Source organism: Rhinolophus sinicus, chromosome 2 (genome assembly GCF_057876585.1).
Source record: "Rhinolophus sinicus isolate RSI-liver-muscle chromosome 2, RSI-T2T, whole genome shotgun sequence".
Taxonomy (NCBI): domain Eukaryota; kingdom Metazoa; phylum Chordata; class Mammalia; order Chiroptera; family Rhinolophidae; genus Rhinolophus; species Rhinolophus sinicus.
In genome coordinates this window covers 166005223-166021429 of record NC_142502.1, presented here as the reverse complement: position 1 = coordinate 166021429, position 16207 = coordinate 166005223, and the positions used below count along the sequence as shown (strand labels likewise).

The 16207-nt window shown below is 43.8% G+C and overlaps 1 protein-coding gene across 2 annotated transcripts in view; it reads left to right on the top strand.

The window, feature by feature from the left end:
- Nucleotides 1-16207, top strand: part of VIT (vitrin) — a 99660-nt gene that overhangs the window by 44809 nt on the left and 38644 nt on the right. For both annotated transcript variants that reach the window (XM_019741949.3, XM_088796218.1), the window contains exons 5-6: nt 4620-4753; nt 8770-8847. In XM_019741949.3, the coding sequence (XP_019597508.3) occupies nt 4620-4753; nt 8770-8847 (212 nt within the window). The remainder of the gene's footprint in view (nt 1-4619; nt 4754-8769; nt 8848-16207) is intronic.

Below are 16207 nucleotides of genomic sequence, written 5' to 3'. Positions count from 1 at the left end.
CCTGAGTTACTTCCTAAATAGGGAGAGGCAAAGTGACCTTTGCAGAATTCTCACGCCTCCTTTTCTTAGGCTTGGAGTCAAAACACTCCAATGGATATTTACTTAATATCTTCGATAATAAGGCTAACGTGTGTGTGTCAAGAAACTCACCTGTGTTACTTAGTCCTCACAAGTCCCCTATGCGGTGTCTACTACTATTATCCACACCTTACAGGTGGAGAGGCTGACTAGCTTTCCTAAAGCCCCACTATTAAAATTTAGTATCAGAATAGGGACTGGAAGCTAAGTCCAGCGCTCGTGCTCCTAAACAGCACCCAGCACTGCTGAGATGTGGCTCCTGAGGCAGTGCTCAGCCACCGGATACTGGATGAAATTTCTGAATTATTCAGGCTTCTGGTATCATTTTCCTTTTTCCTTACTTGCACATCAGTCAGTTGACTGTTCAATTGTATCTTTGCCAGAGAAACGGGAGATGTAAAATTCATTCCCTTTCAGGGTGTCTAGCCTGTAACTTCTCTGAAATTTGGGGAGACAGTAAGAAAAAAATCTGTGTAAAATAAGATGTAACAATGACTCGTAGATTTGGCTGGCCACACTTTTCCTTTCCCTAGCACTGCAGCGGGATGATGAGCTAACTGATTATTCGATGGGAGCAGGATTCCAAGACTCTAATAAGGATAAGGAGTGGAACGTTCAAGAAAAACACTAAGTGCTATTTCCTCACTCCAGACTATGGAATACAAATATTTTGCTTGCACTCTGAAATCAAGGTCATGCAAAAAGGGAAGAGGTGTACAAATCTATACATGTGTGTCTGTGCATGCCTCCCACACGTGTGCATGCTCACATCATCCTTACACACATATGTGCTTGCCCACGCAGCTCTCCCACTCAGTATTCTCCAGCCTGTGTCTACATAGACGCTAGCATCTGCTGCAGAGGCTGAGCCTGTTTTGAGGTTGCCTGTATGTTCCCAACTGTGATCTGAGATCGTTGGCAGTTGCTTCCTCTGGCACTTGCTGGCTCTCTCTTGTCTCTCCACGTTACTTATGCAGGACAGAGCTACACGAGTTAATTTCACCTGGTCAAAGATATCCTCATAACGATAACTAATCCCTTCCCCTCTGATTCTCTCCCTCTAGCATCATCTCAACCCTAGGAGACTATTGTTAGCAACCCCATGTGTTAGAAGAGGAACTGAGGCCTAGGGAAATTAAGTCCATTGCTAGTTAGTTGCACATTCAGGATTAGAACTCATGTCCACCATTGCCCAGAGCCCAGGTGACACATTCCATAAGGACAGGGGTCCCAGTACTATTTAAAGTACAAAGTGAGGACTTGAGGGGGATTTGGACTATGGAGCACTAGAGCTAGCAAAGGCTTTGTGATGGATAGACACATAGAAGGGATTGACCAGGACGGGGATTCAGCAATTCCAGCAGCTGGGTTAGAATCTAGGGAGTTGCTGGGAGGAATACAGATGAGGGTAGAAGGGCAGAGGAGAAGATCTTGAATGTTTTGTTTCAAAAAGCAAGATTTGCTACTCGAACAACTGCATGTCCTTGTAGCTTTTCAGACAGTGTCTGCTAGAGTGGGAAACTATTTGGAAAGAAGTACCACCCTCAGTGGAGAGGATGAAGAGTCTTCAGGAAGAACATAGGAATTTTGGATACTATTTGTTTTGTTTTTCACAACAGCAGAAGTCTGTTTTTAGAAGGCAGGATTTAAGACCGAGAACATAAATGGAAAGTGCTTGAGGCACCTCCTGTCATTGTCCTGCCAGAGTCCCCCCCAGTCAGAAGAGGGAAACTGAAGAGAGCATGCTTTGGTTTAGAAATTCAGATTTCATATTCAGCTTAATGGATTTAATATTCATACAATATATCAAAATCAGATGTCTTATGCGTGATTCCCTGGATCCTTTCAAACCAAAGGGATAATGAACATAACTGAGACATCACATTTTGGCCAGTCCTGTCCTGAACTAACCTCTGTGTTTCATGTGGGACCAGGTGCTGGGGAGTGGAGGCATTTCTCTGAGACGGGGCAAATCAGAGGCCATCTCCATGCAGAGCACTCTTCAGGCTAATTTCTCAGCCGATGACCTCCTAAGAGTGACAGCCATTCAAAACCTGGCCTAGTGGTGGGAAGTCCCTTTCCTCTGAGCCTGGACGCTGTCTCAGCTTATCCAAGTCCCCTGGAATCTGGGTTAGGAAGAAGGCAAACCTCAAGGCCATGTTCAGCAAATTACCACGGCTCTGCCCCCATGTGCTTCATAAGTGGAACCACAGCCCCTTTCAGGAGCCCCTCTCTCCCTCCTCCGGTATCCTATGATGGTCAAGTATCCAGTGCATTGACCTCCTTGGACTGCTGTGGCCTCCTGTGGTTTACCGACCACTGACCTCCCCAGGATCTGCCTTTCTCTAGGAGAATGTCTGGGGACATCCAGGTCCTCCATTGAGGCTTCACTCTCTTCTGCAACCAGAAAAATCTTACAAGAACGCAGTAGGTGTACCTCTGCACCTTTCCCAAAGTCTGGGTGTTTGGTCTTACAAAACCCTCACAAGGGATATCAGCAGCTCAGTCCAGCTTGAGAACCCCCTGGGCCCTCCCTATTCCCTTTAAATAGCCCGAGGGAAGCTCAGCACAGCTCCCCCTCCCCATTTCCCCTCCCTCTAAGTGGCAGCTAAAGTGCTTCTGACTCTTAAACAACAGCAAGTGCCTGCTGCATATACATTTCAATATGATAGAATATAAATCCAGGGGCAGGATGATTTCTCTGGGAGAAAATAAAAAGGTGAGAGTTATTTTTATTTTCCCCATTAATTATAAAGAAAGGGACCATGGGAGAACTTTTTTTAATAATGAGAATTTTCAGCCTACGCCAGTGGTGTGCTGGTAAATGTGTAACAACTGACTCTCCAAAAAAGGGTGGAGTTGCTGATTTACCAATGTTTGTGGTATAAATACTCCCGCCATGGCTGATTTCAAGCTACCAACGTGAAATGAACCAGCTTGCACAATCCTGAAAACCTTAGCAACTGACTTTCAAAAGCCAGTAGGAGCAGAGCTCACTCACCACTGAGAGTCCTTCTAGTACATTGTCCTTTCCGTACAAAAATTTCCAATCTAGTTGGGAGATGAAATTAACTCAAGAAACTTTTAGGAAGTAGCACAAGATCAAATAAAACCAGAGTCTTGGTTGTGAGACAGGATTTTAAGGTGTCATGAGGAAGGGGCCTGGCAAAGCCGGGTCTGAATCTCTGTGGAGAAGGCGGTGTTAGGACCCAGTGACACAGGCCTAGTCAGGCAGAAGTGGGAACCAGGTTCTCCAGAACAAAAAGAGCAGAATGAACAGAGACACAGGAGTGAGAATCACGTGGTTTTCAGGGGCGCTGAGACCAGCCTGTCTGCAGCTGGGAGAAATGATGTAACCTGATTCTGAGAGCTTCTGATTAAAGAGAGACCCGGGTTGCAAAGACACGAGGGAACGAGGAGTTATTGTAGTCAGGAGGTACCTGTGCTTTTGGACCCTGAGAGGCAACTGGGACCAAGTGGGACAAACCCAGGTCTCCTGATCAGTTAGACCTAGGTTCAAATCCCTGCCTTGCTATTTACTAGTTACAAAATCTGGAGTGAGTCACTCAACCTGTCTAAGCCTGTTTCTATGCGTTGGGAATAACATTCCCTCCACTGCATGACTCATGGGTTTGCTGAGAGGACCTAGGCAGATACCATATGTGGAAATGATTTTAAAGCAATTCACTGTTTTTCATGTCAAGCATTATTATCACTTTCTTTCCTTCTGGGTCATTGGGAAGTTGAATATTCAAAGTCTCTGACTCACCATAAAGGTGGGAGAGCAGGAAAGGGCAACTCTTATTCCTGGAGGAAAGGAAGGGTGTTGATAGGAACAAATCTAAGTATTTTTTTAGCTACCCCGCGCCATAAATTACAGATACCCACAGGAGCCATTTTAGCCTCTGGGGCAAGGAAATGACAATGTAAAAGTGATAGTTAGGAACCAGAATGGAGCTCCTGCCATAGAAGGAAAGAGGTAGATATTTCAGTTACTGTCACATCAGAATCTAAAACCTTCAAAAGCCTGTCAAGAAACAATTCTCATCTTTGGAGACTCTTTTCAATGCGTTTAATTTAGCTGCACACCTTCCTTTCCTGGCCCAAAATAAAAGGAATAATTTGCATTTTAAAATGCCATATAACCCTTTGAAACAACTGGAGTCATTCTGTGATGTCACAAAACCAAATTGGAAATTGTCAGGTAAGAGGTTTTACTTAAAAGAACTAGTGGGAATAAGGAAACCAAGGAAAAGAAATTTGAGGCATGGTAGCAAAGAGAAATTCCCAGCTGACTAAATAATCAGGTCCTGTAATAAGAAAAAGAAGGACATCTAACCTGGGAGGTCACACGCCGGGCCATGTGACAGAGGCACCATTCTTAGGGGGTGGGTTGCAGGTCCAAGTCAACTTTTTCTTCATCTTGCTGCTGTCGTATCTCTAAATAAAGATGGCGGCTAGTCGGATAATCCGTTGATCATGTCAAACAATATTTCTCTGTTTTATTCCTCAAAACAAAAATTTTCTTTCCCTCTTCATAGTGGTGTGCTTGATAATTCAGGAGGGAAAATACTTGTTCGGAAAGTAGCGGGACAATCTGGCTATAGAGGGAGTTATTCCAATGGTGTCCAGTCCTTATCCCTACCACGGTGGAGAGAATCCTTCATTGTCTCAGGTAAGTCTACACACTGGGGAAATGCTGCTACACACAGGCACTTGGGTTAAGTGACCTCACGGGATGAAATGTGCTCTTTTCAATGTGCTGTTACTTTTAATTGATGGCCCGCCTCATTTCATAAAAATCTGAAGCATTAGTTCTCCTGATAATTAGGATCATGAAACAATGAATTATAATTACAGTGATAAATCACTACAAAGTCTGGAAATATTAAAAGGCCCCAATTATTCATTTTAAACACACTGCAGCTATCTGTAAGTCCAATCAAACTTTTTAATTAAGTGACTTACATTTAATAACTTCGGTTTTTGAACTACTCCTTTTGTTAGGCCAAATGAATCTCACATCTAGAACCTTATTCCTCGAGATTTCTGGTAAACGAATAGATAGAGATAGGCTCTTAGAGAACTACGCTACAATTTTATTTGAGATTTCTTCTTATTTAATCATTGTTTCACTAGTCAATCAGTTGTCACTATCTAGCTCCACATGATTTTTGTAGATACTCATTTTTCACCTTTTTTCCCCTTTTTCAAAGATGCCAGTGAGCTAATGATTATTGTGATTTCACAGTGGAAAGATAATCAAGTATTTCAGTATTATCATGACCTTCCTCCCTTTTTTTAGTATTTGTGAATTTCCCCAATCTAAACTTTTATTTTGAAAATTTTTTAATCTACAGAAAAATTTAAAGAATATTACAATGAATACCTATAATCCCTTCACCTGGATTCACTAGTTGTTAATACGTTGCAACATTTGCTTTATTTATCTACCTATCATCTATCTATATTTTGTTCTGAACCATGTGAAAAAAAAAAAGCTGCAGGTAGCATGACACTTTATCCCTCAATACATCAGCATACATCTTGTAAGAACAAGAACATTTTCCTAAATAACCACGATACTAATGCCATGCCTAAAGAATTAACATTGATACAATAATATTATCTAATAAGTAGTTTGCATTCAATTGTATCTAATTACCCCAAAACAGTCTTAATAGTAATTTATTCTTCTTCTTTTGTTTTTGGAGTCACAATCCAATCAAAGATCATCCACTGCATTTCCTTGTCATGTCTATTTAGTGTCCTTTAATCTGGAACTATCTCACCACATTGCGTTTTTTGGTCATGAATGGCAATGACATTTTTGAAGTCCCAGCTAGTTGTCTAGCAGTATGTCCCACAGTCTGGACCACAAACATGTCCAGTGATTTCCTCATGATTGGATTCAGGTTAAATATTTTGGCAAAGATACCACACAGGTAGTATCATAGCCCATCCATTATGTCTTATCACAATGACCATATCAGGAGGCACATAGTGTCATTTTGTCCAGTTATTGGTGAGGCTAAATTTGATTACTTGTACACTTTGCAGTATCTCTCCACGGTGAAGATACCTTCTAATTAATAAGCAATCTGCAGGGTGATACTTCAAAACAGCATGAATAGCTTGTTTCCAATAAATTTCACCAGTGGTTTTACATCTATTGATGATCCTTGCTGTCATAAAAATTACATTAGTAATTGCAAAATTATAGTTGTTCTAATTCTGTCATTCCTTTCACATTTATTAACTAATATTCTTATATAAAGAAGAGATTTCCCCCTCTCTGCATACTTAGGGTTCAAATTAGACTGGTTTCTAAGTCAGATAGTGGAAAGTCATAGTACTGTGTGTGAGGTTTGCCTTGTAACAAAGAATTCAGAATAAGAGCCATATGAAAATGCTAAGTCTAGAATACAAATTTGTTGAACATAGAGAGAAATATAATCTCCACATTAAGTGTTTACCAAGTAGCTCCTGGCTAAATATGAGTATTTTGATCTAAAGTCCTTAGTCTGCAATTCAAGAATCCCAACAGAGGTTTAAAAGAAAAATTAATTCCATGAGAGTAGAGATGTTTTGGAATTTTAAGTGAAAATCAATCTGCTGAGATTATTCCCTATAAATCTCAACTTCCATGTCCCCTCATTCCACCTAGTGACGTTTAACCGAAAACAATTTTTGCCAGTGATAAAACATTTGTGCTTCTGCAATGGCTAGGAGTATCTTTTGAATGGGCGAGTTAGGAAAGCGCACTTCCGTGTAAGGGTATCAATTGACTGGCGGCCAAGGTCTGCTCCCCAGAGGCTCAAGGCCAGCGAGTCGCTGAATAGTGTCAGAATCCTCCTCTGAAGGCTCAGATGCCTCCATCTAGGTCATTTCCAGTTTTTACATGTTGCTGTGCTCCTTTAGTTAACTCGCTTTGGTCTGGGGTGAGGGAGCAGGAGAGGGGATGTACATTTTGGGTCAGCACAAGCTTTCGGAAGGAATGGGAAAGGTCAGAGAAGTACCTCCTCAAATAGTCCACTTGTTTTTCGATTCACATTTCAGAAAACTAAGCTCATGCCCCTCTGCATAGAGACAGAAAGAACCATAGGATTTTAGATGTGAGAAGAATAGGAAATAGAGAGAAATGTTGTCTCTGCAGCGCTCTGTTGATAAAGTGAGGTCACATCCAAGTGTCCTCCTTGGGTCTGAAATAACCTCAGTTGTTGTCTATTTGGAGCAGACCTATAAGGGCGGAAAACCTGGAAATGCCAAGCTCTGCTCCCAGGTGACTGTAATGAGATGAAGTAACTCAAGTAAGCCCAAACCTTTGCCTCATCCTCATTTTGAGTGACATTTGTGGGTAATACTAGAATAACATCTTTGCATCTCTATGGCAATATATAGTTCCAAAACATTTTAACTTTTTTTTTCCATTAGGTCCTACAACTTTGTGTCATATTGTTGTCCATATTTTCTGAATGAAAATAAATGACAGCCTCAGAGATTAAGGCAGTTAATGTTAAAATAGAAACAGAGACCTATATTTTCTTACTTCCAATCCCAAGCTCTTCTTGAGACCCTGTCTGCTTCAGGACCCCACAATCCTTTGTGCCAATAGCATGTTTGGCAAAATCGTGCACTAGATTCTGTTCCACCCCGCTGGGGTCTCCAAATGACACTCCTCACCATCTTCTCCCAAGCCCCAGCCTATAAAAATATTCCCTCAGGTTGAGAGTTAAAGTGTTTTCGTTGTTAGATGGAAACATTGGATAACCTCCCAAGAGTGTTTGAATTATAACAGAGATCTAAGCACTAAGATATTCCTTTGAATAAATATTTACTGAGCATCTACTACATATCAGACACCGCTCTGGCCACTGGGCATTCAAGTTACCAGGTGAGACACATTACCTGCCTTTGGGGGAATTCTACATTCCAGAGACACTTTCTGTTTCATTGCGGAACAAAGCTCCTGTGGTGGAATTTCAGGCCTGACCTGCTGGTGGAGGAAGCCTCTGGCAACAATCTCCTCAGGCCATATTAGTCCTATCAGCCTTGGAAGTGCTTACCCAGCCCCATCATCTAATTGTTTTTGTCTTTTTAGGCCTCCATTGTTTCCCTGATATACATTAGCATTCCTTCTCCTAGCCTGGCAGCTCAACTCTCTCTCCCTGGGTGGGCAACAAATGCTTATCAAGGCTGATTGTTTACCTACTTTCAGGTTTCTCTAATGCCATGGAATTCAAATGGTCCCCACAGGGTCCATGAAAGTGAGAGGTAGCTACTCCCACATAGCCAGGCTGTGACCAGAGCTCTCCAGCATCTAAAGGAGAGCATGGGGAATGTTTTCACTCCATCTACTGACCTAATTAAACATTCAGAGCCACATATATGAAAACCTTAGCTTCCATGTCACATCTTCGTGGGTAAAATAAGGGTTGCTAATGTTAAACTCTGAGTCATGGAGATTTTATTACTTCCTTTCTAATATGAATAAAACACAGGCAATACAGAAGACAAAATGCCACTTGACTTTCTTCTTGTAATCAACAATTCAGCATGGGGGAGACTGACTGATTTTATTGAACTCAAGAGAAATAAATTGGAAGGATGGAATCAGCTTATCAGAACAGAACCATCTAAAACCTCTAGCTCTACAAATAAATCTTTTCTCTCTCTCTCTCTCTTTTGCAGAAGGTAAACCCCAGAAGGGCGTAACCTACCCATCGGCTCTTACATATTCATCACCTAAAAGCCCCGCTGCCAAAGCAGGCAAGTGTTCATGAGTGATTTCATCTAAATCTTCGGAGTTCATAAACACGCAATATTGTGTTTTAAGCGATAGTGTAGAAATTAACATCTTAACTGGTCAAGCTCCACTGACTCCAGTAATATTTTAACAGCTGCCAGGAACATGGGCACAGAAATCAATGGGATGAGATGGCGGCTAAGGCTGAAGAGTGAGGCTTCGTATTTTGGGGGTTTTGTTGTTTGTTTGTTTTTACAATTCCAAGATTATCTCTGTGTTTGTGTCATTTTCATTCATAATGACTGTTACCTTGAATTTTATTGTATTGCTACCTTTAGAAGATGATGTGACGTTTTGCCCAGAAATATTCCCTGGCAGCTGAAAGGGAAAAGGTCAGGTATGAAATGAAGGGAAGCGCAGAGAAGGATGTGGTTTATGGCGTAACAGCAAACAGCTAATCTGAGTGACAACCCAGGCCACAGATACAGTGTCTCTGAGGTTGTGCCTACCCAGCTTCATGTGAGCTACAAAGGAGTCACAGGTGGACCTCAGGCCAAGAAAATACCTTTTTCTGGGTTTCTGGACTAAAGTGGGAACTCTGCTATGCAGTATTGCGTCTTTGGGGCTACTTTGATTTCCCACACAAAGAGAAGCTGTGAGTCGCTTCGTAACAGGATTTTGCATTGCTTCCAGAAAGTTGATGGGCTAGTTGATTTTGTTCACGTATTTAAGGTGAACGTGGTTTAAGGATAACAACAGGAGCTAGCATTGATCGAGCATTTGCTGTGTGCCAGGCCCTGTTCCAAGAGCTGATTATCGCGTTTAGTCACCCTCACAACACCATGCGTACGTTCCATTCTTAGCCCTAATGTGCACTTTGAGGAAAATGCAGCACAGAGTAGTTTAGTAGCTTGCCCTTTGCCACACAGCTAGTAAGGAGCAGAGCTGAGAATGAAACCCAGACACTATGGCTCCAGAAACCTCATTCTATACCATTATCCTGTCGTTTTTCATGCTAATAACAGTGTACACAAAGAGTCCTGATGTGAGTCGCCTTGGCATACAAATAGGAAATGTTTTTCATTTTTTCCCCCAGTTACTGCTCCAACTATGTCTTTAATGACATCTTAATTATTCCAGTAATCTAGACAAGCTTGGGTTTAAAATGCAAGGTATAGCTGTTTCGCCCCCCCACCCCCCCAGGCTGGCAGCAGATCGTGGTGGCTCATGGACTGTTTCTGAGATATCACCTTTCCTCTTTTGGTGTGGGCACGGAGATGAGGACTAGGTGACAGACATCTCCTTAAGTGACTGGCCAGCTGATGGAGGGAGAGTGTCCCTGGCCTCTCTGTTGTCTTTCTCTTTCTTTTCTTTTTTTCTTTTCTTCTCTTTTCTTTCCCTTTCCTTTCTATCTTTCTTTCTTTCTTCCTTTCGTGTATCACATGACTTTATTATTTTTCATTATTAGATTTATTGGGGTGACACAGGTTAATACAATTACATAGGTTTCAAGTGCACAATTCTATAATACATCATCTGTATATTGCATTGTGTGTTCACCACCCAAAGTCAAATCTCCTTCCGTCACCATGTATTTGACCCCCTTTACCCTTTTCTACCTGCCCCCCTCAGTGATTTCTAAATAGGTGATATGTGTGGATACCTGGGGCTAAGGGAGGCAGTATTCAGCTGTGTCCTGGCCCCCTCTTGTTGGGCCAGAGATCTATGCCAGCCTCTCTCTCTCTGAGTCAGGTGTCCCATCCCTTGGTGCAGTAGTCCCCTGGGCAGCTCCTTCACACAGAGCCATGGGAATGGCTGGGGTTCGCTTCCCCTCAGGGGTCTGAGGAGAACTAGGATAGGGAGAGGCCCCCTTTCTCCTCCCATCTCAATTCACCTTTGACCTTCTGAGCCCTGCATGCCTCAGCTCCTCCAGCAGCACCCCTACCCCTTCAGAAACATCCCTACGTTCAAATAAGCATCCCAACTTCAGGGACCACATGTCAAGCACCCCCTATTTTTACCCTGACAGGGAGAGTACAGCTAGACTCCAAGAATACTCCCCCAAGCTTTCTCTGCAAGCTCTGCTCCTAAAGTGCACCCCGTGGCCGTGGGTTCTGCTCAGAGAGGTCTGTAGGGAACGAGAGGCCTATCTCCCCTCCCCATCGGCCCCTGTAGTCTTGGTGGGTGAGTCTTTTGAAGCCCCTTCCTTTGGCTTGGGGAGGGCAATGCATGGAGGAAGGGAGGGAAGGGGCCCTACCCTGAACACTGCTGTCTGCCCAAGTGGCGGCTGACCCTTCCCCTTCTTCAGGTCCTTCCCTTCTGCTGACTGACCTGGGTGAGGGGGCATTGGTGATGGTGCAGGTTCTACCCGAATGGCCCCACCTGTGTGAAGTTCAGTGGCACCTCTCCTCATTTGCAATGGGGATCATGGGGCCTTCTGTCTTCAGCTTTGGGCCTTAACCGGAATCCAGACAAGAGGAAGAGTTCTGTCAACCTTCTGTAACTGTCAATGGCCGCGCGTTTCCTCTGCGCCAGGCACCTGTTGCTACACCGTGAGCCTGAGGCACAGTGCCTGTGTCCCCTGCATTTTCACATAAAGAAGCTGACCCTTGGAGAGGTTTAACTCCGCATCCGAGGGCACCTTTCTAACTGGCCCCTATAGCTCTCAAACACTGCTAATATCCCCTCCAAGAAGGTACCCCTGGTGGCAGAGGTGTGCAGGGGAGAGCCGCTATAGCTAAATGACAGCCTAGATTATAAAACCCATTGGGTTTGTACGTTCTCCACAGCAGAGCACATCTCCAAAACTTCTCTGTGGACCCCAAGCACCGCGGCCCAGCTTCCTGCAGTCCCCCCACATGGCGAGTCACTGACGTGCAGGAGTGTAGGGGAGCCGGGCAGTCTTTCTTACATATAAATGTAAAATGAGCAACAGCCGTCCTTAGGACATCAAGTGTTGCTGAGGTCACTTGTCCCCTCTACCAAACCACCTCAACCTTTAATGACACTATCACCGGGTATTACTACCCAATTACAAGATCATTCCTAGTTATTAGGTGGGGAAAATTAAGTTCATATATTCATTTGGGAACCATGCATCGAGCGTCTTTTATTACCAGACTCTGAACTAAACTTGAAGGATTCTAACATAAAAGGGATACTTGAGGTCTTGTCCAGCTTCAAGATAGAGGAACACCTCTTTAAAGATATAGTCCCACCATGGAGTAAATTTCACCAATGCAAATAAAAAAGTCCAGTGAGAACCAGAAAAGGGTCGTCCCCTTGGTTGCTACTCTTCCTTACATGATAAAGTTCCTATAGAAATTGGAGGAAGCAGAAGAGAGGGAGATGTGAGGGCCAGCAGATGTTCAGGTCTCATCATGCCCCTATAAACTGCTTCCTAATCTCTCTCCGTGAATGCGAGTTAACAGGCAAATCAGATTCAGAGGACCACGCCCTCCCCCCTTCCCCCCCCCACCCACATCCCCACCCCCCACCCCCCTGCAAAGCATAAGAACCTTCTTCCACAGGAAATTCTCTCACTCAAAAACTAGAAAGCATCTTGATTTGCACTGTGCAGCTCCTGCTGAGGGTGAACATTCCTGAGATTTAAATGCTGTTCCCTCCCAGGCAGTAAGCAACCGTAGTCAGGCAGCTGTTATTTGGCTAGAGCCTCAAGCTCCTCTGAGCTATAAAAACAGGTAAGTGTTGGTTTATAGAAGTTCACTGGAAGCTGGGGACGCACGCAGCTGGCACTGCTACAAGAGAAGGGCAAGCTTTTATTCAAGGCTGCTGAGCAAGAGTGTCAGGAACAACCCCCTACCCCACCCCCAGGGCTCCCCCTGGCCAGCTGCACTGTCCCTGCCCCAGAAGAAACTCAAGCCCAAGTTTATGATAATAAGTTTGACTTCCCTGCCCTCACTGCCTGTACCCACGAAGGCCACCCTTCACCATCTTGAGACTAAGACTGCTTGCATCACAACTCTAGAGAGACCATCCTCTGATAGGACCAACATGTATGAATCTTGAGGCTACTCATGACTTGCCTTCCCCTTCGTTCCCCTTTTGAGGAAAAAATATGGAATTTGGAATCGAACAAGTGTGGGCCAAAATCCTGCCTCTGCTACCTCTTGTATGTGTGACCTCAGCCACGTTTCTTGACCTCTTGGAAAATCTGTTCCTTATCCAAAAAATGAGAATACTTGGATGGACCTCCTGGATTGTGATTAATATCAAACATGAGTGCTTAGGCCAAGAGGCCTTCACAGTGCCTGGCGCATGGTGGATGCTCAGTGAATATTAGATTTTCTGCCCTCATATGTCACTCTGAGTTAGCACGGCAAGAGCCAAAGCCAACCCGATTACTCTGACCTCCAGACATTGCTGCTAAACTGGCTTAATTTCCTTCAGTCATCTCACCTTTGACACCTACTGAAAGCTTTGTTTCCACTGGGGGAGGGGAAGGCATCTCATGATGATAAATGTCAGCTACTGTCATTTATCAAGTGCCTACCATGTGCAAAGCACTGTGTGGGTCCCTTATAGACATGTCTAATGATGACAACAGCCCTGAAAGTGGGTCTGACCCTCCCCATGTTACGGCAAAGGGAACAGGTTCAGAAAGCGTTAGTGGCAGGCTGGGGAGGGCTGGAGCCAGGAGTCCAGCCTGGCACTGGCTGTGGTTGTCAAGTCAGATTTCCACAGGCCCACCCCAGATCCAATGAGTCAGAATCTCTGTGAATCGGGCCCTGGAATCTGCATTTTAACACCTCCACTGTGATCCTAAAAATGAACCAGGTATAGGCAGTTCTGAGGATATCCTGCTGCCATTGAGAAGCTGGTCATCTGGAGCTGTTCTTCACCTTCTCCAACGAGTAATCTGTTAAGAGCCTAAGGGAAGTTTTGAAATGTTTTCCCAGGAAAATCTTTTAAAAGAGACCAAAGTTCCATGTAACTGAGGTTGTACAAATAAACTATTTTACTGGTTTAATTTCAAATTGCTCAAAGGGAACCTGGTCCCATGAAGAATTCACTTTGGGTCACATCAGGCATTATGCTCAGTAAGAAATTGGAAGCAGTTAGTTTAGAGTATTTTCTGTCTCTGCTAAAGACAATCCTATTCCGTGAAGGAGAGCAGGCAGAAACACCAGCCCCTGGAAGACCGTGGGAGACCAGAGAGATGGTTCTGTTGGTCGGATTTAGGACATGTTTGAAAGCGTCTGTGTTCTAAACAAGAACAAAAATGGCTGTCCCCAGGATATTTCATCTGCTCTCTAGAAAATCAATATTAGCAAAGGCAGACTGTGCTGTTCAGAAACCTTGAAAATTAGACAATGGTTTAAAAAAAGATAATTCAGATTTTCAATATCTAATTAAGTTTAAAGTGGCAAAAATGTTTACTATTTGCAAGTAGAAATTTTATTTTTAACGTAATTGTAGTTGAATAATTTGCAAGTAAAATGCATTGTCAGTTTATTTATATACTTCTCTCAAAATTAATAGTTATATCCCATTTCATAAAATATACAAGTGATACTATTAAATGGCTTTGCCCTATACGAAGTAGGTTGAACTTGGGCCTGCGTCTCCCTGAAGAGGCATTAACGCCTGGTAGCATTTACCAGGGGGTAAGACAGAAGAGTACTTTAAAGAAATTAGTAACTTCCCTAGGACTTGTTATGAAAGCTCAATTCCTTTAAAGTTTTGGAAACGTCATAAATCACGCAGGTTCAGCTTCGCCCAAGGATGGCGTGAAGACTGGCTGAACCCCTGAGGGCACTGCCAGCTCTTTAGCAATTTGTCTGGCACAGTCTACAGGCAGATTTAAAGGCAACCAACAGTTAGCAAGAAACAGGGTAAATGAGGGATCTGTTTCCTGCCTTGACAGGCTAATGCCTACAGGAGCAGACCAGATGGCCAAACTCCAACCCAATACCAGGCTGCTGTTTGCTAACTTGCTCTCCTAAGTCAATACTGTAATTGCTGCAGAAGGTGACAGTGTCGGGGGAAACAAGCAGGTGCCCGTGCTGAGCAGTGGATCTGAACATGGCTGGTCTGGGGCGATGAGAGACACTATTTTCCCATCATGCTCTACAAACAGGAAGTGGGATGGTTCCCATGAAGAGCGTAGCACCTTATTATTACAGATCTATCTCCTAGGCCTGCTGTTCTGTGTACCAAAGATACAGCAACCCTAAGCTGAGTTAAGGCGAGAGCTGAGATGCTGTGGTAGGCTGAAAAATCTTCCCCTTCCCACAAAGACATCCACGTCCTCATCCTTGGAACCTGTGAATGTTACCTTATATGCAAAAGGAGCTTTGCAGATGTGATTAACTTAAGGATTTTGAGATGGGAAGATTATCCTGAATTATCTGGGTAGGCCGTAACTGCAATCTCATGTATCCTTATAAGAGAGAGACTGACACAGACACGCAGAAGAGAAGGTCAACTGAAGATGGGCAGACAGAGACTTGAGGATGCCGGCATTAAAAATTGGAGGCGTGTGGCCACAAGCCAAGGAATGCTAGCAGCCAGCAGAAAATGGAAGAGGCAGGAAACAGATTCTACCCTAGAGCCTCCCGAGGGAGCTCAGTCCTGCCAACAGATTGAGTTCAGCCCAGTGATACTGATTTCCAACTTTCAGCCTCCAGAACTATAAGAGAATACATTTCTGTTCTTTTAAGCCACCAGGTTTGTGGTCATTTGTGACAGCAACCTAAGCGACATACAGATGCTCAGATTTAGAAGCTGGCCTATCTCCCGTGGGGTCCAGCAGGCATTTGCGAGGGGGGCTGTTGTTCACTTGTGGGATTGTTTGGTATCTCCTTGTGGCACAGACCCACGGCTCTGCACGGTCCCCAATGTCCAGTAGGGACCACTTGCCCCCTTGCCCTAAACCTTCAGAGATATTCTCAGGGCACCCAGAGTTGTAACAAATTGAGACTCATTTAAAATTGTGGAAGCAATCCAAATCATCGCACATGGATAAAGAGCACAGTTTAGAAGTAGAATCAACATGATCCTTATAATCTAATTAGTTCCATTACTTCATTGTACAGATGAGGAAACTGGAGCCCAGAGGAGTTAGCTGACTACTCGTGAACCACCCCAAACTAGAAATCTAGAACACATTTTCTAAAAGTAAGTCATAGTGAGTGCCGGAGAATACCTTCTATCCCTAGGCCAATGCTAACTGAAACAGCAAAAAAGTATGTGCATGACCCATGGTTCCTAGTGTCTGGAAAATTAATTTGGTGATTAATCACGTTCTGCCTTGTCTGTCGCTATGGTTTGAACTGTCATATAAGTTCTTTATTGTTATTTAATCTTTGGTTTGTGTATTGACTTACTGCTCCATCCAGACTGCACATTCTTTTAGGACAG